At 42.8% G+C, this 24342-nt stretch overlaps 1 protein-coding gene across 4 annotated transcripts in view; it reads left to right on the plus strand.

Moving 5' to 3' along the window:
• The first annotated feature begins 14474 nt into the window (after nucleotides 1–14474).
• The window catches only part of RBM47 (RNA binding motif protein 47), a 76572-nt gene continuing 66704 nt past the window's right edge, over nucleotides 14475–24342 (plus strand). For 2 of the 4 annotated variants that reach the window (XM_019287340.3, XM_010401767.4), the window contains exons 1-2: nucleotides 14475–14579; nucleotides 14733–14873. Coding sequence is in view for 1 of the 4 variants with exons in the window: in XM_010401764.4 (XP_010400066.1) it covers nucleotides 15859–15887 (29 nt within the window). In the remaining 3 variants the exon portion in view is untranslated. Of the gene's footprint in view, nucleotides 14580–14732; nucleotides 14874–15296; nucleotides 15888–24342 lie in introns of those variants that run through there. The other 2 variants (XM_019287341.3, XM_010401764.4) reach the window with 1 other exon arrangement.

The raw sequence follows: 24342 nt of genomic DNA on the forward strand, positions 1-24342 counted from the left end.
TTTCAGGGAATGGGACTTGTGTAAATTATTGAAAGATCAAGCTTGTGGCTGACATACTTTTTAAAGATCTTTAAAATTAGATACCTCAGATATCCTTGCAGCATGAATTCAAAGGTAAAAGGTCTTTTAATCCTTCTGCAGCGGCTGCATTAGCAGCACAACCATGTCTTGGCCAGGCTTAGGGGTCTGCATCCTCTCTATGCTTCCGAGCCCAGGGTGGCTGCCCCTGTGCAGAGGGGTGCAAAGCAGAGGCCCCACAGGCATCTCTGGCACAGGTGCTCATTGGTCACACAGCCACAATGATAGATGAAGAAGAGCCCGAAGATTGCTCTTCCTCCAGCTTCCAAAGGAATTTTTTTGGCAGGTCTGGTTATTTCATCCAGACATTAAATAGCTTTGTTTCATCATCTTCTCATCATTGCCAAAACCTCTGAATACTCTTGTGTGTCAAAAAACCAGATTTGCTTTAGACCTCAGATAATTAAAATCAAATAGAAATCATTAAAACTTTTTTAAAAAAGCTTAAAACCTGTGAGCTGAAGATAAGCTAGAGATTTGTTCATTTTTAAGAAATGGCTTCTCCAGTTGACTGGAGTTTAGAAAGCTTCTGTGTTTATACAGGTACCTACAATCTGTCCTCTTGATTTCTTCACCAAGAATTGATGTTAATAAATGGAGAAGACATTCATTTCTTCACACACAAAGATTCATGTTGCCATATGGTCACAACATCAATAGGGGCTAATTTTTCTGGCTTCACAAAGCAAAGCCAGCCATCCTCATTACCTTAGAAACCTCGCTGCACTTAATGCTCTTTCTTTTTTCCAGCAAAGGCTCATTCCTGGAAACACCTTGTTCTTTGAATAATGGCCATTTTTGGATGCTTCTCTTTGATGGTCTTATGCTTAGCAGGTTGCTAGTGCTACTGTGTACCAGGCCTTCCCCTAAGGCACTCTGCAGTGGGTGCATTGCTGGTAACTGCAGAGGTTTGAATCCATCATTTTCTTCTGAAATTTTCAGAAGCAAAATATATTGCTCTTCTCAAGGTTTTTTCTCTTGAAGTCTATGGAAAAGTAGAAGTAAATTCACAAATGTAGTTCTTCCATAGTAGACAACAAAAACCCCTTTTGAGGAGAACTTGAAACCACATTAATACTGCTGCATTTAATCCCTCAAACCACTTTTACTGACTAATAAGTAATTTAAAGAAAGTTTACTTCAAAACTTAGGTACTAGGTTATTACAGTGACTGCATACTGCAGGCTTATATGCAACAGCTAAAATATACTTTTGATCATACTCTGTGTATCAGGCTGGTCATGTAACATAAGGTCTCATGTAACACAGGTCTCCTAAACCTTATGGACATAATCTTCCATTTTGCATATAAATCAATAATAATGGTGGGTTTGACTTTTAATTTTCGATGTTCTTCTGTTTTAGAACTAGGAGAGCAGATAAATGTACAAGTACCTAAAAGGAATCCCAGTTCCATCTCAGATTGTCTCTTTCCATAAAAGATTGCATATACTGACAAATAAATACTGTAGCCTTCCTTCTGCATTTCTTATTTATAAGGTTTTTGGAGATGCACTCCAAAGATACATTTCTTATTTAGAAAGAACAATTTTATTCAAAGAGCAAATAATGACTCTGAACATTTACTTATGCCAAAAATGTGTTTTTTCACATGGGATCACAGGACCAGTCTGCTCCTCTGTAGCAGCAGCAAAGCAACCTTTTCTGCTGTTAAATTGTTATGTCTTCTCTCTGCAAAGGTGCAGTTTGTACAAAGTTTGCCATCGGAGAACTGCACAGTGAGTGAAGGGATAGTGACAGAGGTGGGATATACCAAGGTGAAACACACTTCTTCCCGTGTAACAAATGCAAAGCAATGTCCAGGAGCAGTTCTGTTAGTTAGGGACTTCATGGTCCCCCCCACCCCCAGTACATCCCCCAGATCCTGGCACTCCTACTCATGCCCAGCTGTGGCTGCCCCTCTGGCCTGGGCAGCATGGTCTGACAGACCATGGGGTTTCTAAGAATGCTAAGGAAGCTAAAACAGAAACATTTCCAGAATAGCACGGTGGAATGATTCACAGATACATAGCTCCACTACATCATCAACTGTGCAAAGTGATTCCCATGTCTCCTACACTTAGTATGGAATTCTATGTATTTTCTCCCCCTCCAGACAGGCCGGTACAAGACAAATTAAATCATCTCTCTAATTATTTCTGGAAAGCCAAACTCCTCCTCTGACATTTTAGACCTTTATCTCCAGCTGTGTCTTGGTGTCTCTCCTCTGTGCTGGTTTGCCTACACTCTCCTCGGGTATATTCTCACCATTAACTAAAGGTTGTCCCCCAAAACGCCGGTGCAGCATCCTGTGTGGGAGCTGCAGCTCAATAGCCTCCTGTCTCCCCTCCATTTGCACTTCTGGTCTCTGCCGGGGTTTACTCCAGTTCTGCTTATCCCGGGGATTCAACACTGTCTGAGTCTAGTAGCTATGAGTTTCCCGAGATTACTCCCAACTGTGAGAATTGTCCCAAAACATCTCTGCTGTTGCGACTGCCTTAGCCACCACCTCTTTAAAATGCAGACTCCAGGTGATTGACTTCCAAGTAAGAGGAGCTGAATGGGTTTAGACAGATTAACATTCTAGCAGTAAGTGGCAGTCATTCCAAGGAGCTAAATCAAATTCTCAAGTGCTCATTAGCAACAGGGGAGAAAGGAAAAAAAAAAAAAAAAAAAAAAAAAAAAAAAAAAAAAAAAAAAAAAAAAAAGGGGGGGGTGGGGAAGAAAAAAGAAAAGAAAAAGTAGGGGAAAAAATTAGTTTGAGAACATAAAAAAGAATGAGCACATAATGGAGAGACTTGGTGGAAGCTGTTTTTTCATTAGAGTTTTTCATTGACGGTCATCATCCTAGAACACCAGGTCATGGGGTGCTGCTGCATGGCATTAGCTTGTAAAACAAAGTACGAAGGTGCAGTTGACCCAGGTCCACTTCAAGTTCAGAACCAGCCCGGTAGGTTTGGCTGGCAGGATGTGTGTTAGCAGTGCCGCGCTTCAGTGGCCGGGAGAAAACTGCCGCAGCTGCCATTTGCTGTCCGGCCTTGGAAGGACTGCTCTGCACCCTGAAAAACAAAATACAGGTCTGCGGTGATGAGTTCACTCGGGTCATCCAGGGCACTTCGTGCTCTCGTAATAATTTGTCTGTTTGGAGTGTCCTAATGGGACAGAATTGCAGCAATCGTTGTGAGGGGGAGGTGCTCACCACTTAGCAATCTGGACAAGAAACACTGCTCTGTCTCGGGGCGTGCAGGGACAGTGGCTTCACCGCAGGTTTCGAAAGGTGCACTGACACTGGCCATTGCCGAACAACACCAGTGGCCCTGCGGCAGCCGTCCCCTGCACGGCCATCCTGCGTCCCCCTCCTCTGGCAGCACGGCTCCCCTGCCCTCCCCTGCTCCCCTCCCAGGCACCCACCACTCCTTCCCCTCCCGGCGCTGTCTTCGTCCAGGCTTAGGAGCAGGGTGAATCGTGGGTCTGAATCCTATTAGTGAGTGGAGTAGTTTACATTTATACAAAATATTTACAGTTTTTTCTCAGGCTTGTGTTCCTAGAGTTCTACAAATTATGCAAACGGATTTTTTCAGTTTAGGCAGTTGCACTGCAGAACTTCACCTTTCTCACTAAAAGCATAATAAAAGGTGTAAATAGGAAAGATTTGGAATTATTAAAAACTTCCCATAAAAGTAAAATCAGCTCTACCTGAGTGCAGAGGGAAGTCCACATTTACCTTTTACATTTCAGAAACAGCAGAGGCAAATCCTGCCCCAGGTTCCCCTTGCTGCTTGATTTACTCGGAGAAATATTTTCACTGCCGTTTCACACAGCACTAATGAGTTTAAAACCCAGTGTGTTCACAGCAGCTGAACGGCAGCGAAAGCACAACCCTGAACTGAACCCGGCTACAGAGTCACCTGCAGGAAAGGAGGAAAATCCAAAAGCACTCTGCAGGCTTGAATGCTTGAAGAAAAGTTTTCTAAGGGCTTGGTTTAAATCAGGCACCCACACCTGGCTTTGTACACATCAGAGCTCCTGATGCCAGCCCTCCCAGGTTCTGCTTCGCTGCTGGCTCATGCTGCTCCACTCCCTGCACTCTCCACCTGCTCTGCACAGTGTGCTTTGCCTAAGTGAAGCTCACCCTTGGCACAGGAGCATGATGGAAAGTGCCTGGGTGTTCTGGCAACAGAGTCAGCATGAAGCCTGGAGACAGTTGAATACATTCCTTTGACCGGCACCCACATTTTTCAATGCCTTTTAGAAAGCGGCTTTCACTGAAAAAAGAAACAGTGGCAAAGAGATCAAGATGTCAGGAAATGCTTTTGCTGACTTGGTGTGAAGAAAATATTTTTCTTATCCAAAGCAGCAGAAGAAGCTGAATAAGTCACTTGACCTTCCTTCCTTTCCTCTCCTTACCCTCTAGGCCTTCTGCTTCTGCAAAGGACATTTCTTCAGCCATTTGCCATCCTGTGTAGCACATTTCTTCATTTTTTCCCTTACATAGTCAGCTCAGTGGACTATTCAAAACACCTCTTGGTTTGCTCCTACATTGCACCAATGGGCATAGCAAAGCCTTCTGCTTGGATCCATCACACACACAGTGGTTATAGAATTTTGCATGAGCAATAGCTGAAATGATAGCAAGTGAGTTTTCTTTCCGGTATTTTGAATCTCTCTGCTCTAGTCTCAATAGTTTAGAAGCTGCAAATTTGTGGATCTAAGCCCATTATGCTTGAAAGCACTGCATAATGCAAAAATTCGTGCAGGAATTTGAGTCATTTTGCTAGGAAGTGTCATGCATAGCTCCCATGATCACTATTACAAAGTATGATCCTAATTAAAAGAAACCCAAATCACAAAAAGTACCTTTGTGTTCAGAATCCTGATAGTTTGCTAGTGTAAATTATTGTTTCCTTCCCTTCTCCTCTGGATTTCTTTGATCCTATAAGCCAGCACAGGTAAGGAGCAGAAAGTTGGATCTTTTTCCTATTATACCATGCATCTGCACTGCAAGTACGGTCCCCACTGCAGGCACTGTGGGTACAACATAGTCTCCAGGCTCATAATTAACAGTGATGATTAATGGCAAAGTATGTCAGAAACTGTGGGAATAACTGCTCATCCCTTAAGGAAGGGGAATGCACAGGATGACCTCTCAAAGTCTCTTCCAGCACCGTGACTCTGTGACAACACAAAAACAAAAGGCCCCCAGCTTGTTTTTCACGTAGTCAGCTCTTTGCAGGGCTGCAGCTAACAGCTAGGAAAAAACATCCTTCCATCTGCAAGCAGAGATCATTGATAGGTGTGCAAAATTCTCCTGCCAGATAAAATTTTTATGAATAGTTGATTCTTTTCTTCCAATTATTACCACAATTGTACTATGATGCTAGCTGCTAATGGCAGGTTCTCTGTTCAAAATTATGCTTTTTGTGACAGCTGTAATGTATGGACCTGGAAATGGAGCCGAGATTGCAGTAGGTGTCCTGCTGTCTTGTTAGAGGCTTCAACTCAATGGGCTTTCTTAGAATTCAGTCCAATGATGCATAGTAAAACTACTGTTTTCTGACCTGTTTCAATGGAAAGAGGTTTATATTAGAGAAGAATGGAAACACCGTATCTCAGAGATTTAGATTTTTGTAAAGCCATTTTCATCATTGCTCTCTTACCTTCCACAAGAAAACTAGGAACAAGAGAACACTTCAACAAAAATTTCAATTTTTAGTAAAGATCCTCACCTTGAAAGGGGAAAATTATTTCACCTGGTGAATCTTTTCATGATGCTGATGTGAACGAAAGTGTGATGGCATGAAACTGGTGCCACTGTGGTAGCTGGTGTGCATGAACAGGTTTGTTCCCAGGTGGTGGCCATGCCTTGATAACTGGGCATTTCCTCCTCTGCTGCCGTCAGTAGCACCTCCCTGGTTGCTCAGGGGCTATTTATGCTGAGTGAGATGCTTGACCAGAACTACATTTTGGGAGTGCTTACGGGATTTCTCTGTCAGCTCGGCTTCAGCTTGTACTAACAAAGCAGTAGCAGACGGGAGAGAATAGGGTCAGAACAGTCAAGGGTTTTGTGTGGTTTCTGTCTGAAATGTTTCTCGGGTGCTCAAAGCCTACTTCTAGATTTCTCCACTTGCTCCTGCACACTGGGTAGAATCTATGCTTTTTTCTACCTGCAATTTAAACTGGTGAATTTTGGGAAAAGCTGCAGCTGGATGGGTATGTCTGGAAAAAAGAGAAAGAAAGAAAGAAAGAAAGAGAGAAAGAGAGAAAGAGAGAAAGAGAGAAAGAAAGAACTGAAATGTATGGAAGTAGAAGAAAAAAGGAAAAAAATCCGCAAAGCAAACTCCCAAAAGCCGCTTGGCCATTGTAGTAGAAAGTGCTGCTAAAAACCCAATCATGTCAGCATTGGCTAGAGGGAAGGTGCTCCTGACTCTGTGCACTCCATTCCTCTCCATCTCTCCTGCTTAAAACAATTCTGTCTATAATACCAGTAGATAGTTTGGCTTTGTCAAGGTTATTATTAACAAACCACTAATTACTAAGCTAATAGAATTAAAAGAAACACCCCACAATTAAGGCCTATAAAATTTGTATAATCTCTGTACTTTTGTAGGAGCAGTCTGACAGGGATGGCAGAGCCCCATTAAATGGCACAGAGGGTGGCTGGCTTCCAGGCAGTGTAACTCATCAGGTCTGTGGCAACATGTACTTCTTACTGCTGTTGGTAAGACACATTTATTTGACCTTCACTTACTAAGACCAGACTAAGCCATTAGTTTTTCTTCTAGTGAATCCCATTAATTAACCTGCCAAATATTTCATCAGAGTTCCTAATGGGAAAACCTACAGAGGAGCTAATGTTTTTTACGGTCAGTAATGTAGCTTATCTTACAGTAGATCTGGAGGGACTTGGTCATGGATCAGGATCCTGTTATGCTAAACACTGCCAGATGTGGATCACATCCCATGTTTTTCCCCACAGAACTTATCATCTGAATAAACTTTGTCCACAGATCTTCCTTAGGATAGAGTACACCTGGACTGGAAAGATAAGACAGCAAGAATTACCTTTTTTGTTGTGAGTTATACTCAAGCAATATAAATGTAACTTTAAAAGTCATGCTTATTTAAAAGTCAAACCAACTGTATCTGTGCCCCTGTTTGTGACTGTGTCACAAATTGTTCCACTTACCCTGTTATGTATAATCAGAAGTCACAGTTTTATTTTGATCTTGTTCTTATTCTGTATGAATTGATATATGCAATGCTAAACACTTGCTTCTAGGTTAATTTTTTTAAGAACAGTGAATTGCTTAGAATGTTGCAACTAAGACTAAAATAAAGCATGAATTTTAATGTGCCACATCTTTTATTCAAGTATATACAGTTCGCATTTTTCATATAGGCTGAGTGAATCTCACCTTTATACTGTACATTTTTAATTAATTTTCAGCAAGGGAGGATTTAATTGCTCTTTAGAACTGACTGGTTTGAACTCTCAGATTAAGCTGAAAAGGTGTTGTGAAATATTGAAAAAGAGGAAAAACAAGAAACATACAAATGTTCATCATTAGCTAACTGCAGGACACTGCAAGTAAGGGAATTAAACTGATACATATGCTTTCTGTATAACATCTCAAACCTGTGTTGTACTGTTCATCTTGCTGCTGTGAATCTGAAGATTGGTAGTAAGGGTAGGGATCTTCTTCAAATATTGCAGCAACTCACACTGTGTTGCTGTTATATGATGATCAGTTATAAAATAATTATCATAGAAATTTTCAAAACTGGACTTCAGTTCTACTCAGAGTATTCCCGCCTGAGCTGGTCACTCTCTCTAGGTTTCAAGTGGACTTGACAGGCAAGCAGAGTGGTTTTAGATTTCCTATATCTAATTTTGAGACTACACCCTTTGAGATTGTTCAGTGCAAATACAACTCTTATAATGGTTCAGTGGTTCAATTCATTTTTCAACATGGTGTGATTTTTTGACGTGTTTTGTCTTTCTCTTAAAAAAAAAAAAAGAGAACAGAGAAAATATTGTGGCCTCAACTATTTTCCTGTCACACAGCCTTCTGTCCCTATTCCCAGATAGGTATGTGGACCTTTTGTCATTTTTACATACTCCTTCTGTCCCCATTGCTAATGCTTATCTTTCCTAGTAGTCTGGATCCTCTTTTTTTCTTGTTCATCACCAATTATTAATTATTGTGTCCTTTTGGGAGGGTAAGAGACATGGAGCTGGATGCTGGCACTTGTTGTTTGGGGTTTACTCAGCAGTGGGGGAAGGCAGCAGCTGCCCAAAGCCTGTGAGGAGAAAACATGAGTAATGTTCAATCAAAAGTGGTCAAGGGCCCAATCTTACTTTTTGTTTTGCCCTATCATGGTCCCATGGGAATATTTTAAGGAATTATTTCAAAAATAAGTTTGATCTCATGGAACCTGGTTTCTGGTATTTGTCACCCGTTATTGGAGGAGCTCCTGTACCAGAGTGGGTATTAGAAACAAGAACAACATCCAAATTTGAGTATTGACCCAGAACTTTGCTGAAAGTCAAAGCAAATGCAAAGGTAATCATAATTTTCTGCTGCAATTTGTCTTTGGGCACACGTCCTTCTAGGGTTAGACAGCCAAGAACAAGAAAACTGAACGTTTTTACAAAAAGTGTTACTTAAAAGTGTTAAAAAGTTTTAGAAAGAGTTTTAAACTGAAAGAGGGTAGATTTAGACTAGATTTTAGGAAGAAATTCCTCATAATGAGAGTGTTGGGGCACTGGAACAAGTTGCCCAGAGAAGTTGTGGATGACCCATCCCTCAAGCAACCTGATCTAGTGAAAGATGTCCCTGCCTGTGGCAGGGAGTTGGAATTAGATGGTCTTTGAGGTTTTTTCCAACCCAAAACATTCTATAATACCATGATTACTCATGGGTGGGTAGACTAGAGACAACTGAGGGCTCAGAAGCTGCAAGCCAATGCACAGAATGGAGAAGAAAAGCAACAGGCTACAGCAGTGCAGGTGAACAGTCCCACTGAAAGCCTGCAGAGGAGCCTTCTGGCTTAGCATCAGCTGTTGCTGAAACAAACTATTTCATGATTATCTGATTTCTCCTGTATCCAGGAAATTCCTGATTTTGTTGCAAATTGCTAATTTAAAAAAAAATAACTTTACCTAGCTATTTAAGTCAAAAAGAATATCAGTGTTTATTAATATCAAGCTTATGTGGCACAGAGATCTGGTGTATCTGGGTGACCTTCCTGTTTAATGGCTTCCTTTTCTGCATTATAGCCCCACAGCCTGTGTCCCGTGTCCTGCTGGAGTGAGTACTTCTGTCCATTGGAGCATGGAGGGGGTTCATCTCTCACCATTATTTTCAAGTCCCTGAGTCATCTGAGTCCTTTTTTTTCTGGTAACCACCCATGACTATTATTGGATGTGTGTGAACACCCCCTCCCTCCCACAGTAACAAACCTTCCTAGTTGTTTCACTGACCTCTCACACCCAGCTGAGCACACAAGTGTCTACACGCACCACAGTGATATCTGGTGTTGTCTCGGTTGCTTCTCAGACCTTGCTGCTTATGTGTGCTGAGAGACAGAAATGAATTTAGGCCACATCTTTTCTCTCCTCCCTCTCCCTTTTTACAAGGATTAATAAATAGCTGAATTCTACTTGGCTTGACTTTTGTTCTGTTCTCAGGGCTTGCTTCGGTACATAACGATAATTTCCTGCTGAACTGCTTCTGCTGCAATTTGACTGTTTCACTTCCCTTCCAAAAGAAGTGACTTCAGAGTAAATACCAGACCAGAACTGTGTGACTCCCAGCCAGGGTTAAATGTGACCACAGAGCCTTGTGATTTTACCCAGCTTCTGATTTCACCAGCGATGTCTTCCAGTTTTGAGCTAAAGTATGTTTGCTGTGAGGAGAGCGCCCAAGTTTTCAGCTGTGAATTCTCAACCATCTGCAAAGCAGAACACAACTTCAAGATCCCCTGTGCAAACTATCTGCTCTTCTGAGATGCAAAACTGTGAGAAAAGAGTAATACTACGTTCAGAGGGGTTCGCCCTTGCTTTTTCAGGTCCTCATTTTATTACAAGGACTGGAAAACCACTTTGTATGTGTGAGAGAGCTCAGCATAATAGTAACAGAAATGACGTGACTATTATTATTTCTGTGCTGGGGTGGTGCTGCCTGTGGCTCTGTGAAAGTGTGCAGCTCTCTTCCCTCTAAAGCTTTAATAAAATCAAGAGGGAAGAAGAGCACCAGCTAGTTGCAGCACTCTGTGAGATGTGGGTTTGGCTGGAGGGTTATGTGAGGGCACCTTTGCCAAGGTGCATCATGCAGACACCCCTGAACTAAAACACCCCAATATACCCCTCTGGCTCCAGAAACCCCCAAGGACTATTTTCTAGCCAAACGCAGCAGGAGCACATGGCAGGTATACCACCATGCCTGCTGCCCTGAGCGAAGGGCTTACATCAAAGAGAAACAGCCGCCGCCGTCACAGATGGGCGCAGCTGTGACACCCCCAGCCCAGGGCTGATGGGGACAGAGGCCCTGGCAGCTCACAGGCCCTGGGCCAAGGGGAGCAGCTGTGGAGCCTCTGTGGCTGGGGGCTCCTGCACACAGCAGATGCAAACCCACTGCTCCGTACCCAGCTCCCACAGGTGTAACCGGCTGCGCAGCGTGCACAGCGACCTGGAGCTGGGACCTGGAGCTGGAGGAGAGTTACTGCAGTGAGATGGAGGGCAAAGAGGAGACAGCAGCTGCAGCACAGCCAGGCAGGAAACAGAGATTCTGACAGGTGAGGGCACACCTCCAGGCTTGTCATCTCACTGCGGTCACAACAGATAGCCTTAATGAGGGACTCAAGGAAAAGACACCAGTGGCTTTGCCTCCTTCTTTTTGTTGGGGACTGTATTTGGTGTGAGAACAGCATGGAAGAACACATGAAGCTGCTTGTAGAAAAGCAAATATTACCATGACCTGGGCTGGTGCTGCTGGCGTTGTGGAAAGGCAGAGGCAAAGTGCTGAGATGGAGACATGAATGAGAAGGGCTGAGAAATGAAGAGTTTAAATGAAAGCATGAGTCTGAAAAGTGTGTAGAAGCAGCTGTTGAGAGGGGTAGGATGGTCAAACCACCAAGTAGGAAAGCAAGAGGTAGAGACTGGGAGGAGATGATGGGGGGGCCACAGTGACAGAGGCTGCAAACAAGAGTGCATGGAAGTGTCACAAAGAAAACAAGACCTTTCTGGAGAAGAAGGTGCTGTGTTACAGACTAAGCATATTGACATCTTTTATGTAAGAAGGGACAGGATTTCACAGACCACTATCATAAATGGTCACTCTCCAAACTTCAGCTTTAACTGGGAAAAAATCAAATGCTGTATGATAATGGACTTATTTACAGACTCTTTGATTACCAAACTATATTAAAATATTTAACCTGTAGTAGGAAACATTCTGTGTTAGAAAACTTAAACAAAATTTACAGTTGAAGTAGTCTTTTTAACTTTTTACAAAAGTAGCAAATGTTCTCCTTCTCCAACTACTTTTCTGGTAATTAGAAATTCATTCTTGAGTAACATACTCTCACTTGTGTTTTTCATAGTTTCCCAATTAGAGAGAGAGCGAAAAAAAGTTTTGTCATAATCTCCTTAATGAAATGCAGTCACCAAACTTTCAACATGCAGTTTTCTTGCTGCAGTAAAGTCAGCTATTGGGTAGGAGTGATAAACTCTACAATAACACAATTGATAGCACAATAAGCCGTATTCAGAAGGAAACATTACAATCCAGGAGACACACTTAGCCCCTCAAAAAACACCCCAAACCCCCTGATGTTGAATGTTCATAGCCAGAGATTTTTTATTGCAATTTTTAGATCACTTTTGGAGGACGCCTTCCTTAATCAAATACTATTGCCTTTAAAGATTAGTGTTCACAGCCTAATCATGCTGCACTTAGCTTAATTTGCTTTGCTATGGACTCATTAAATTCTTTCTTTTGGTCAGAAACCCTACCATGGCTTGGCAGAGAAACAGGAAATCTCTTCTCTGCGTTCAGAGTTGTGACTGCTCTTTCATTTTAACACACAGACTGGAGGGTGCTGCAGCAAATTACATGTGGGTCACTCCTTCCTTCCTATGTAAGGGGCTCACAACCCCTTAAAACACTTGGTCAGCTGGACAACTGGGCAAGAGGGAGAAAAATTATTCTTATGTCAAAAATGGCTCAGATTTCCATTATATCAGATCTAAAGTTTAATTTTAGTTTACCTGAAACCTCAGTGGCAACAATTCCTACAACTGATTGTTGAGGATGCTTTCATCCCATCTCAGCTTATGAGCATCTGGTGGTCATGGAGAGACTTTCCTGAATTGCTACTGTTATTTGTGCTGAGAAAGTACATTTAAGGAACAACCTGGGAACAGTTACCTGTTATTTGAACTGGAATCTGTAAATCAGAGTAAAGCACAAGCAATAAATAGTAGAGGTTTTGCACTATTGTTTTCCTGGCAGCTGAGCAATGCAAAAATTGTTTTCCTCACCAAAGTTTGGAAGTCCATTAAGAAGTTGCGAGCAGATGCGTCATGATACTCCCTACACCTGCAGGAGTATGCAGACAGATGTGGTACCTTGCAGTCTCACCTGGGTCCATGTCCTGGGTCACACAGGGAGCAGTAAGGAGTATTTTAATTGCTGGATGAGCTACTGCCTGGCTGCATTAGCTCTAACTAGACACCCCTGGTGCTGTCACACACTTCACCTGCAGCTGAACTGAACTAAGAAAAAAGTCAAACTCTTTCCTATCTTTGGTATCTTCCAAGGAAACCTGTTTGTGTCCTGCACCAGAAAGGCATGAACTGACTTCCAGAGCTAAGACCCACAAGCACATGTGAAGAGCCACTACAACAGGCAGAGCTACACTTTTAGCAGCATAACTTAAAATAGGTGACTTTACCACACTGGTGCAGCCATGGCTTTTGGTAGTGTACCTGTGTTCTGGACATGCAGGACAATGCACTCACATGTCTTTCCATTTTCTGTACTATTCATTATATTACAGAGACACTCATTTAGAAGTAATCTGTACATGTTGGCAAGGAACTACTTCTGCCAGTAATGCCAATTTGCTCCTCTAAATTGAGAAAATGGAGCATAAATTCTCTCTACTTGAGAACCTTATTGGTGAACTTAATCAGATGAGGACACTATGGGAAAGCCTCCCTTTGGGCAAATGATTTTAAAGAAGAGTACTGTAGAATACTTAAAAGTTTTTGTACCACTAAACCCCTCATTGTTTACTATTCTGGACTAATTTTTCTTAAAGAATTTAACTGCATAATGTTTGCTGCTAATACTGAACTCCCATTTTAATTCAAGTATTTTATGAAAATTTCCCCCATGATTATTTGCTCATTAATGCAGGTAAGTTCTGATTTTTTTTTTTTATTCTTGATGCATTTGCTAGAACTAGAATCACATCCTTTTATCAGCTTCTGAATTGCGACAGTTTGGAGAGAACACACTGTTAACTTGAACTTTGCAACATTTGACTGTGAGCTTTACATATTATACCAATAGTAGTTTGATTCATTGGTTTCTACCTGCAGCAAAACTCTCTTAGGGAGTCAATGTGGATTTGTTTAGGTAAAACCTGAGAGATTTTTCTATACTTGAAAAAGAATACAATTAGAGAGATTATTGTTTAGAAGGACAAACTGCTTTCAAAAACATAGGTAATATCACAGGGAAAAGTGGGTACTCAGCGCTGAATAAATCTTCTAAAAATTAAGAAGAATTAAGAAGAATTCAGAAGAATTCTTAACTAAGAATTGCTAAGAATTAATTAAGAATAAAAAGAATTCTTTTTAAAATTAGGAAGAGTTATGAAAATCAATTTCTTTCACTATTTTTAATCTCCAATATTATTTATTCTTTGAAGATTTAACTTGCAAGACTTCTAATCTACTGCTGGGGGCTTGAACTGTCCAGTTATCCTAGATGAAGATCCTCTGTCTACTCATCAATTACAGATGTTAATTGGAGTGAGGGTCATGATACTAATCAGTTGCACAAATGACCTACATGGGGAAACAAATAGATGAATAATATCTTCAGATCACCACTAGTGGTAAATATTGCTCTGTTAAATATTTGCATATACATGATGGAACATTGCTTGTTTGTTTTGGGATTTTGGTTGGTTGGGTGGGTTTTTGCTTTCCAGAAAAAAAAAAAAATTAAAACCTCTGCATTTGAACAAAAGTGACTGAAGGGAGAAGCAAAACCTTTTTTTTTTTTTTTTTTTTTTTTTTTTTGCTGTTGCACGATAATGCTAGCAGGAATTAGTACTTAAAAAAAAATCTGTTGGTGTGTGTTTCCTGTTCCAGTTTGTTTAGTCACAAGTCTGAATTAGATCTCTCTGTTGGTTGGTTTCATTTACTATAAACAGGTCTTGTGCTTTGTTTCAATACATCAAAGCCCATAGCCAGGCACAGACAGGTAATGTAAAAGGGGGTAAGAAAGTTTACAGTCTTGCTTCATTGTTTCTTTAAGCCTCCCAGACAACGGTCAGAGGGATCACACGGAGTTTAAAAGAAGGCTTGGTTGGTTTTTTCTATATAAAAACTGGTTTCTCTTTTGTTCCTTTTCTAGAAACCACATGTAACTTTAGGTCAGAAAAGTGTAAAATGTGGCACTTCTTAAACCAGCGTTACCGCTGCCTTGGGGTAACTGGATCAGGCAAAGGGGCAGGCTCCTCTCCCTCCTATGCTTATGCCTGCTGCTGTCCTTCAGGTGAGTACCAGAGGTTTATTTTCTTTTCAAATATCCATCCACCTGAAGGAGGCAGATGGCTGAGAAGGGTATTTTCTCATGACTGACATTGCCAAAAAAAATATCACTCTTTTAGCCCCTTAAAGATAAATGTGAATCACTCCCTCCCACTGTATTTTTAGTAAAGCTGCTCTAAAAGTTTGCTTCCTTCCAGCCCTTGCATCTCTCCAGGTTTTCCTCTCTGGATTTTTTCCTTTTTTTTTTTTTTTTTTTTTTCTTTTGAGTTCGGTTTTGTTTGTTTGGGGGATTTTTTTGTTAGTGGTTTTTTTTTGAGGGGGGGGGGTTTTGTTTGTTTTCGGGGTTTTTTTATCTGCCCTCTTAAAACAACAGGAATGCTGGCTGGCCCTCAGCCAGCCAGAACTCAGCAAGCAGGGTAAAATTTCAGTTCAGATTTACGGGAAGGTGTTGGGAGTAAAAATCTGGTTTGGTGAGTTTAAGGCAGGGAGTAGTCCAGAGACAACCTTGCTACTGTGAGTGTGGAGAGAAAGAGAGGAGGAGGGGGGGGAGGAGGATAATAAAAACCACCCAGGCTGGAGATTAGAGACCAATTTTTCCCCTGTCCGAGTTTCAGTGCGTGTTCCTGAGCTCTTGCAGCCTTATCGAGTTTGTAGGCAGAAAGCCGGGTCTGGGGGTGGAAGAGCTCCGCGGTGCCGGCAAAGAGCTCAAGCGCCCCGCTCAGCGCCCTGGAATGTGCGGCTTATGGCAGGGGCGAGCAGGGGCTTTGGCTTAGCTGGTACTAATTGCAAGTTTTAGCGCTCAAAAACTCTGTTTAAAAGGAAAAAAAAAAAAAAGAAAGCAAAGAAGCGAAGAGCCAAGAGAGGGGGTTAAGATTGGGAGAGCTGTTGCTCCAAGCAGCGGTGCAAGGAGTTGCTCAACTCTCATTTAGCAGCGCGGTAGGAAGGACAATGCATTAGGTCGCTACCCCAAAACGTTGCCGTTGCTGCGAATGGTGCTGGGCGCTGAGGTGGGCTCCAGGTAGGTACTGTCGCTTTTCGGTTTGCTCTGCACTTCCTCCCTCCTTAGCTGAGGATTGGATTGTACTTACTCTTCGGTGATTGGGTTGACAATGTAAGCGACCAGAAGTTCACTCAGACTCAGAAAATACATTTTAAAATATCTTTGGGGGGGAAGGCAAATGGAGAGGACTGCAGAGGGTTTTGGTAGAGTTTTAGTGACTCTTTCCAACTGACAGATTTCTGGTGATTCTGAAGAAAGATGAGAGATTAGAGGCAGAGGCAGGTATTAAACAAGGACAGAGTGAGAAGTGATTTGCAGATCGGAGAGTTTTAATTTAAAATACATGTTTCTCCATGTCAAAGAAAAACCGCAGCGTGACTTGCTGTGGTAAACTGTCTTTGGAGTCAGTTTCGGAAGGTGTGGTTTTTTCGTATGGCTGTTTCTTCTTTTTGAACACTTAAAATTCTATAGTTCGTACAGACCACAGAGCCTTGGCACAAGTGACAGGGAGGTGACAAGAAGGCTCTGACTCTGCTGTCTGCCAATCTGTTATAGACATTAGCATAAGAATGGGAACTTATCTGTGAAAAGTTTCTGAAGACCATTTAAAATACATGTATCCATCAGGAGGTCAAGCATCTTCTTCATGCTGAGATATGCGTGATTAGATGAAAAATGCTGGGATCTCCTTATTCATGTTAAAAGAAATAGCAGAGTTTAAAGTTTTTTTAGAGGTAAGGCTACACAGCTCATTTCTTCTTAGAAATTTAAAATAAAACTTTGCGCTAAAGCCAACCTATTATAATGGTTAAAGGTGGGATCTTACAGGTCACAAAATCCTTACTAAATTTTTTCGGCTCAACTGGACTGACCTGGCAGAAGGCAGGAGCGTTAGACGGGGCTGAAATGAGCCGCCTGAGGCAAACGCAAGCTGAGTATCGGTGCCCTGATGAGCCTCCTAGACTTTGCAAATGAGAAATTGGACAAGCCTGCAATTATTCTCTGCCAGTCTGGCCGAGCTCACATGGTGCGAGAGGGAGCCGTGCGCGTTTCGCAAGGCGGCGGCGCGGCCGGCACAGGCGGGCTGGGGCGCACGGCGCGGGGTGGGCTGCGCGCCCGCGCAGGTGCCCGCCCCTGGGGCCAGAGGTCGCCCGTGGTGTTAAGCGGAGCCTGGTATACAGCTGGAAAACTGGAAGGCAGCGTGCACTCTCAGAGAGGAGGTGGAGATAAGGGCCGCTGCTTGGTGTCCGGCAGACTCGAAGCTAAAGCCAACAGACTGCTGTCTGCTAGATAAACGGAGAGACAAACACTCCTTTTGCACATTCGTTCTCTCTCCCGCCACTCCCCTGCATATTCCCGTCCTGGGAGAGGTTGTTCTCTGGCTTGTTTCAAAGCTGTGCATCCTGCCGAGAGCTGAGGGCAGCTGTTCCCACCTCGCCTCCCAGTTCGGGGAGAGCCCAGCTCCCTCTGCTGCTTTTGGGGTCTGACCTCTTCGGAGCCTCTGGGCCCTAAGTGTTGTTAGGGAAATACTTGGAGTTGACTGGCATGTAAATAGTTGTTAATAATTCCTGAAGTGTCCCTGCTGCAACTGAGGATGGAAAATCTTTGTTTGAAGTTTTAGAAAATAAAAGAATGTACTTCCTTCAATACAACAGATTTTTTTAAAGTTGAAAACATTGTAATAAAAATATTTAATATAAGCAGTGGAGATGGTAGAACCTTCAGAGAATGCTGTTTTTATGGAAGCTTGGTCTGAATCCTTGATCTTGCATGGCCCTTGCCTGCCTGGCTTCAGCAGGGCTATCCCTGGAACTGGGGTCTGCTTTTGCAGCTTCCCACATTTTGGACTCTTGGCCTCCTGCACATGGCAGAGCGCCCTCACTTTGCTACCCCTGTGTGAGATGCTACACCCTCTTCTGTGAAAGCTGTGAGAGCACCTGATAGCTAGAGAAGATCAGGGTTACTCAGGAGTGGTGTGAGAGGGCTTGTTGGTTTACCATAGGAGCCCACAGCACTGCTAGGGTGATGAACTCCAGCAGATGTTACACCGCATTTATGGGTGAAACAAAAATGTAATCTTGGCTTTTTCGTTCAAATGGTCCTGGTCACTTGTGTGCAGTTTCCTGAACCAATATTGCTCTGGTTTACTCAGAAATTTAGTAGGGGCAAGTATGTGCTCTTTGTGAAGAAGCATTGACAGATCCTGTTCCTGTTAAATAAGAAAAATCAATGATGAACATAAAGATGAACATAAAGATCAGCTTTTCTTTGCAGCAAGGAAGCAGATCTAACAATTTAGCTATAAAGAGACTATTTCCATGCTTGTATGTGGCTGTATGTAGTTGCCTCTTTTGTCATGAAGTTGAAATCTCCAAATTACTGATGACTTAAACCAACAAATCCTTCCCTATATTGTAGTTACTTTGAAATTTGTTTCATAAGGGGATTCTTAGGTGCAACCTTCAAGTTTGTAAAATGGATCCCAGGAACAGGGTTTTTTTTTTCTGCTCCCTTAGCAGACGGAAGGACTCTGACTCTTATCTTTCCAGTATGAGGCCTAAAATAATATTTCTTTCTGCTGTAGTAATTTTTTTTCAATAAAATGCTTCTGGGTACACCTAGCTCTTGCCAAGATCAGGAACATCCCAGTAGCCTTGCTGAGACAATGCAGGCTTTGTATAGCTATGGCTGGTACGGCTTTGGTGATACAGTCAACAGAGGAAAGCAACTTTTTAGTAACTGCAAAGCTGACTACCTGATATTTGAGGACATTTTTGTCCTTTCCAGGCTTTCATTTGTCCTGATCCCAAGTAAGATTTTATTTTAAAAGAAGAAAGAGGTTTCTGATATTTTTAAAGTGTGTTTTACTAAATATGTTTAGTGTCTGGATGTTATCTTTTGCTTAGGTAGGTCATAAAGCTGAGACTGAATCAGCACAGATGGGCTTATTTGCCCCTTGAGATAGAGAGAAACTACAAAGGCATGAGAATCCTCAACCAATAATAATGTGACAACAGTAACTTTCAGGTATTTCCAAAGGGGGAACAGCTTAAGCAGCCACTAACAGCTGAGAGGCTTTCTATCCTATTTGCCAATGTGAGGGCCATTGGGAGGTTTACTCTGGAGAAGCAACACCCCAAGTAATGTAGCTCAGAGTTTGCATGCATGTTTGAGTACCCAATGAATGGGCTGGAGTTGTGCCTTAGAAATAAACTGAGATACTGCCTCTGCCTTTTTGTCTTTTATCAGAGAAACTTAGCAAGCTCCACCACAAGTCAGGGTGTAGGCTGAATTTCAGCAAGCTGGGTTCCCAGCAACTTTCACGATGTCATTTATGATTGCTGTGTCACAGACCTGTGATTCCTGACCTGGGTGTTTCTGCTGTGTGGACCTGCTCGTACAGGCGGAGCGGAAGGACTGTCACTGCCATGTGGGGTTTATGCATGAAATAGCTGGTGAGAGGCAAGAGATGGGATAGGTGCACATGGAGCGCAAGGAAGTGGTGAGGGGTCAGCTAGGTACGTAGCAAGAACAGCATGCCAGCAGACTGGCTGCTGTTGTACTATCTCAACAGCAAGGGAGAGATTTTTAGAAGGAATTTAAGAGAGGTGAGCAAAGTTCCTCTGCAGTTGTGACCAGGGAGGTAGTCCCAGTGAGGAATTACGAAGGGAAACAGAAGGGCATATGATGGAAAGCATAAAGTGGGTGTTCATAATCTGCAAAGGACACCTGTTTGTGCTATTCAGCTCTGCCTGCCTGAGCAAGTACCATGTGTAAGGGCACCTTTTATTTTATTTGTTAGAAGATGGAGAGAGGATCAACAGGAAAACAAAAAATGAGTGGTACATTCAAAGGTATGAAAATGACTCTTGAAGTAATATTTGGAAGATGAAATAGTGGATGAAGATTGTAGATCAACGGTGGATCAAATCATGAAAGAACAAAAAGGAATGTCACCATTAATGAGCTAATGTGAGGGTGAGACTCCAGAGAAGTGTTTCATCTATGAGGGCAGATAGAATAGCCAATGTCTTTGGCATGCATGCAGAAGGCATCAACAGGTCTTAGCTGTACCTTGAAAGAAAGGCTCCCCAAAAAAGCCTGTGTCCTGCCTGCAAACAGAGCAGTAATGGTCACTGTGGAAAGGAGAGAAAAGAGACTTCGGGTATTCCTTGGGGGAGGGGTGAGCAGGTATTAGAGACTCTGCTTTATCCACATATAAGTGGATAGTGATGGCTGGGCTTTCAGGAGACAGTCTTTCAACCTTTCTAGCAGAAGAAATGACTGAGCGGCATTGGTTGGGCTGGATATTATGGGGAAGAAAATCGAAGGAAATTGAAATGTTGGGAAAATTTTGCAATTTAACTTGGTAGAGAGATAAGGGTTAAAAGCAAAAGAGAAGTCATGAGGGTTGATGGAATGGAAATTGCAAAAAGGCTGAATGGTGGAGAACGGGGGAGTCTAATGGATGGTGCTGAATGGGACCACTTGAAGGTTAGTGCTGGAAAAAGTCAGCAGTAGAGAGCCTCTAGACAGTGCATGCCAAATAAACAGTCTTTGTTAATGAGGAAAAGAAAAAGATCGGGGCAGCAGAGGAACAGAATTGGTAAAATGGATGCAGAATGACTAAGAGGGTGATATGGGTCATCAGCATTAATCAGCAACAGTAAGAAGAGAAAAGTGGGGAATCAAAACCCAAGGAGGAAGGTGATGGACTTGAGTGAAGGGGAGGCATTTGCAGGGCTGGGAAAAGAAGGGAAGGGACAAAATGAGAAATGAGCAATCCTTGAAAAGAGGAGAAGGAGGAAGAAGAGCAGGAGGAAGGAGAAAGGGGAGGAAAAGGTCAACTCACTGAGTCTGATCCCAGTCAGGGAAAAGCTGAGACAGAGGTGCTTCATTAGGGTTTGAAAGCTGTGCTCAAGATTTCAGGACCTGTAAGAATGGAAGTATGAATTGACTGTAGCTAACAGGTTTTTAAAGCTGGAGGGTGTGCTGGGGTGACAAACAGAGGGCAGGAGGTCTGAGCAGTATGCAGGGTACAACTGCGGGAGCTCTTATGGTTGGGGAGGGACGAAGAGCCAGAGCTGGGGAAAAAAAGCATGAAAGGCAAGGAGGGAAGATAGAGTCAAACACGATTATGCACGCAGGGACATGTCTTCTAGATGTTTTTGCAACAAAAGAGCACGTTCAACTCACCTCAATTAAATATTAACTTTATTACCATGACTTAAGGCCATGTTTCTGGCAGTAAAATTTCTGTTGACTGTGTATGCTGGAATTTCACCAGAGTTCATACACTACAATCCACATCCTAATGTGAGTGCTAGTCCGCATTTCTTTGTCATTAGCATTTTCATTAAAGGTAGCACAAATACGGTACCTGAAGCTCACAGGAGCATAGTCACTGGTAAAGCTGCAAGTAGACCTAGACTTAATGGGTGAGGATATTCAAACTTTTGGGACTGCAGGACAGTCTGTGGCTCTTGAAGATGGATTCTGCCTTTGGCTTCTTGGCCTGATGAAGCAGGCAAGAAAAGTCACAACTTACTTGACTTACTGAGTGCACCCATTCGATGAATGTGGAGGTTCCTCTGGCTGTGGCAAGGGGATCTGAATGTGCTTGGTGTTGCTGCCGTATGTGGTGTCTTAGCCAATGTTTACAAAGCAAATGGAATGAGTAGATGCTACTGACAAAGTTGCCTGCTCACCCTGAGCACCCAGGCTAAGGGTGGCTGCAGATGTACCCAGCGGCATTGCACAACCCCAGGGCCCAGGAGCAAGCTTCAACCTGGGCATGGCCCAAACAGGCCACAGTTGTCCAGCATGGAAGGAAAAAAATGTGATTTTCATAGAGGATAATTGTATTGAGCAACAATAAACAAAAAGGCTTTTACGAGCTTCTTTCACATAGTGAGGTCCCAAGTCTCAACTTACCTAAGTGAGTCACAGGTCAGACTGTATGCATGCAGAATAAATCTTCCTAAGCACCACAGGGGTGGCAAGAGGTATCCGGGATGTCAGGACGGTGCCCTGCCTCCTGTGATGTGTGATCAGTATGAACAGGGTGTGAGACAGGCAGCAGCTCCTCAACACACCTGTGTCTACACTGCTCTGCTCCTCTCTGCCTTGTAATGTGCCAGGCTGCAGCCCTCCCTAGTATTTTAAAGTCTGTTCTCCGACCTGTGTTTTACCACAGGTGTGTGCAGGTCCTTGCTGGAGGTGCTGAGAATATGTCTTCCCATGGTCAGTCTTTATTGCTCTTGGAGAGCTCTGGTTTTCTGCAGGGAGTTGTCGGCAAGCTTACATTTTTGGTAAGCAACAAGACCAACTGGCAAACAATTTTAGTTTTTACTGTTTGCTAACCTTATGAGCCTAAGTAAGAAAAATCCTGTGCAAATTCCTGTGCAAATTCCTGGCCATTCACATGGCCACCTGCCTCAGGGAAAGTTTATCAGGTACACTGTCTGGTTGATATACAGGGCACTGTATAAAACCTACAGCTCTGAGGAATGTGGAATGAACTGCCAGAAGCCCTGAGTAAGTACATGAAGTATTGCTAAACTGGAGGCACTGGTGGCCTTGTCTGTTGGCTTTCGCATCAGAATGAGAAAAGCCCAGGGCAAGCATTTTGTTTACAGAACAGTTTCAGGGCTTTTTTTCCTTCCTCTGTCTAGAGCATTATCTGGAGTTTCAACAGTGGCCTTTTGATTCCTGACATCTCCCAAAGATGGGTTTCTGATGGTGTGCCAATGGGAAGAGAGGCACGATTAAAACACATTAGGGATTTGATCACTGGCAGTGATCCTGCTAGTCTGTGGGCTGTGGGGTTGCTGAGAGCAGGTTCTGGTGTCCATCCCATTGGCCTTTACCAAGGAGACTGAAATCTGAGTCAAATCCTAGCATTTCCATCTGTAGATCACTGAGGTTTTGGGTTGGTTGTTTGTTTGGGTTTTAAAGGAAAATATGTTATTTATATTTGTATATTTATACACATATATAAACAGTATGTGCATTATAGGTATCAACACAAATCAGTCTCAGTGCTGGATTTTTAATTCCCAAAGCACTGCCAGTTACCATCTTTATCTCTGTTTTAGGGAGGTGATCTTAATGGGATCATTTTACCCACTGTGCCATATTTTTTTTCTCTCCTCCTGTATAGCAGAAATACACTCTTGAGGAGTGCCACAAAAGACAAGCTGTTGAAGAATATACCACATATATAAATAAGGTGCATGAAGCATCTCTGCCTCTGCATTTTCCAACAGACAGAACAAGGTTTTTTTCTAAACAAATAAGTTGTGTAAAAAATACAGGTTCTCTGAAGAAAATTAAAGCAAAATTGCTGACAATGCAGTCTACTTACCTATGGGCAGTGTAATAAACTTAATTTTGTGAAAAATGACATGTATCTGTAAGCCTAGAAGTTTAAGTTCTCAATAAAGCCTCATATTGGTAATAGTGAAAACCAGTTAAAGACCTCAACTCTCAGTGCATGCTGTCAGTACACAAAACATGGACTGCACAGGGGATTTGTAAGCTAGGGTGTAAGTTTATAGTATCTTTGGACACGCCTTAATGTTTTTAATACATAGGCAACTGTATGTTCTCTGTTTTGTTGTACTACAAAGTAATCAGAAAGGATCCTGCTGCAGTTCGGGAGCTGTAGTTGTGCTACCACAGGATGGATACAAGGTCATTTGTCCCCTGTGCCCCAGGAATACCCACAAATGGGTCAGACAAACCCTTTGCAGAGCTGAGGCTGGTGCAAAGAGGATTAGATAAGCTTGCTAGTTGTTGCTGTTGTGCAAGTTTCTTTCGGAGTTGTCTGTTCAAAGCTGGCTCACTGCTTCCCCATCTTCAGAGGTTCACCTTTGCCTTCTTTTGGCGCTGGTGCCAGTTTTTGGGGCCTCCATGCTCTCTGCTGGCTCTGTCTGTGTCAGTCAGTGAGTTTGGCACTGTGGCCCAGGATCCTGGCACAGGATGCATGTTTGCAAGGGTGCAGAGTGAGTGGTCTGTGGAGCACCAGGGCATACATGAGCCAGTTCAGAGCACTAGACAGCTGGATGCAGAGATGTTGGAACCATGGAAAAGCAGAAGGGGTGAACCCTCTTTTGGCCAACACCAGGAGCTTTGAATGACAGGCAAGGTGGATGAACCAGACTTTCATTTTCACTGCATTTCTACATTGTTCAAATGTAGGTTTCAGCCACAAATACCAAAACACAGGAAGGACTTAGCTTCTGCCTGAGCTCTGATGAGGGGGCACTGCTTCTATGTCTTCTAAAACTGTAACATGAACAGTGTGAGATGAACATCATTCTATTGCTCCTTCTGTAGATCCAAACCACTTATATCACATTTCCTCTTCATCTAATCTTATCTGTTGTGTTGCAATCCTTCCTGCGCTTCCCTATTTCCAAATCAAAGCACAATCTTTCTGAAAAATAATCTGAAAGCTGCCTCCATTTTG

The sequence above is a fragment of the Corvus cornix genome, chromosome 4 (assembly GCF_000738735.6).
Source record: "Corvus cornix cornix isolate S_Up_H32 chromosome 4, ASM73873v5, whole genome shotgun sequence".
Taxonomy (NCBI): Eukaryota; Metazoa; Chordata; class Aves; order Passeriformes; family Corvidae; genus Corvus; species Corvus cornix.